The sequence below is a fragment of the Pipistrellus kuhlii genome, unplaced genomic scaffold, assembly GCF_014108245.1.
Source record: "Pipistrellus kuhlii isolate mPipKuh1 unplaced genomic scaffold, mPipKuh1.p scaffold_m20_p_37, whole genome shotgun sequence".
NCBI lineage: Eukaryota > Metazoa > Chordata > Mammalia > Chiroptera > Vespertilionidae > Pipistrellus > Pipistrellus kuhlii.
In genome coordinates, this window is record NW_023425537.1 from 3,389,170 (window position 1) to 3,390,822 (window position 1,653).

At 48.9% G+C, this 1,653-nt stretch overlaps 1 protein-coding gene across 1 annotated transcript; it reads left to right on the forward strand.

Annotated features, from left to right (window-relative positions):
- The first annotated feature begins 706 nt into the window (after positions 1–706).
- LOC118732261 (keratin-associated protein 4-11-like) lies at positions 707–1,399 on the forward strand. The gene has a single exon (XM_045570786.1). It carries the CDS (start codon positions 1,040–1,042, stop codon positions 1,397–1,399), a length of 360 nt encoding a protein of 119 aa, XP_045426742.1. The 5' UTR covers positions 707–1,039.
- The last annotated feature ends 254 nt before the right edge of the window (positions 1,400–1,653 follow it).

Below are 1,653 nucleotides of genomic sequence, written 5' to 3' on the forward strand. Positions count from 1 at the left end.
CAAGGGCCTTGGGGGAAAATGCACATCATAAAATTCATGCAGTCAACAGGGAAATGCTGTCCTTTGTCAGAAAGCATCCCACGAGGAAACACATGCCAAAGATCAGAGTGAAGGGAATGCGATGCTGCAGCAGGCCTATCAGGGACAAGGTGTCTAATGAGAGTAGGAGCTGCTCTGCAATGCCGTCTGACTGTCTGGTCACAAGAATCCCGATGAGCAAGAGATGCAGGAGGCCCAGGAGCGTGGACGCTCAGATAAGGAAGCTGGGTCTCACAATCATCACGTAAAGAGAAGGTGGCCAATTCTATATTATTTCATTCATATAAAGTTTAAGAACAGCCTTAACTCATGACCTTTGGGGATGAGTGAGCGCTATAATTTGAAGGGGATGGGGGTGAGAGTCCATCTCTCAACCACAGTGACATGGCTATCTTCACTTTGAGATCTTTTATCACGTTGAAAATGAATAACAATTTACCAAGTTGGAAACCGTATATTTGAGCACTTTTTAAGATGAATGTTAAGCCATAAAAACTTTTGAACATGTTCATACTCAAAGATACTTCAGGTATCATCTTTCCTGATCTAATTACTACATTAATGACAAAAAGAGAGACAGTGTGCAGTCAGTCACCTAAATCACTCTGGAATAAGCAGACTAGGCATAAACCCACCAACCACTGCGACCTGCCCAGGCAGCAGGACTCTATGGGTCAGAGGACCCACCCGATTATGAAGCAGGTCACATGCTCACAATGTGGCCATTTCTTATTTACCCATAAAAAGGTTCCTATGAGTTATTCTCAGTTAAAAAACAGATTACGAGCTTATTTGGAAGAGATTAATTACACTTAGGGAACAACTTCCTCTTCAAAATTTCCCAAGTGACTACACTAAAAGTGTAAATAAGAACAAGGAAAACCCAGGCCATTGGTGCCAACATTTTGGGCCTCGGGTATAAAAGTTCCAGAGAGGAAGGGGTCATCAGAATCTGAGAAACTCACCTCTGAACACAAACTCACCCTCCACACCCGACACCATGTGCTGCTCCCCTTGCTGCCAGCCCAGCTGCTGTGGATCCAGCTGTTGTGGGTCCAGCTGCTGCCGCCCCTGCTGTGTGTCCAGCTGCTGCCGCCCATACTGTGGGTCTAGCTGCTGCTGCCGCTCCTGCTGTGTGTCCAGCTGCTGTCAGCCTTGCTGCCGCCCCTGCTGTGTGTCCAGCTGCTGCCAGCCTTGCTGCCGCCCATGCTGTGGGTCTAGCTGCTGCTGCCGCCCCTGCTGTGTGTCCAGCTGCTGCCGCCCCTGCTGCGGGTCTAGCTGTTGCTGCCGTCCATGCTGTGTGTCCAGTTGCTGCCGCCCATGCTGTGTGTCCAGCTGCTGCCGTCCCTGCTGCTGCTGATTGTCTTCCCCAAGAACCACCAACTGGAAATAACACCCTCTGTGAACTGACTTGCCATGTGGACAATTTCACTTCCTCGACTTCGAAGACAGCCAGCATACCACCACCACTATTTCTGTTATGCATCAGCCCACTCAGAGGCGTGTGATGCAATGTAGAGGACTTCCCTCAGTTCTCTCTCTCCCATGATCATGCCATGGATCATTTGCCAGCTTCCTGCATCCTCGATATGGAGTCATGTTCTTGCTTTGATT

Excerpts from the sequence above, each read along its gene's own strand:
- LOC118732261 (XM_045570786.1), top strand. The coding sequence starts at position 1,040 with ATGTGCTGCTCCCCTTGCTGCCAGCCCAGCTGCTGTGGATCCAGCTGT.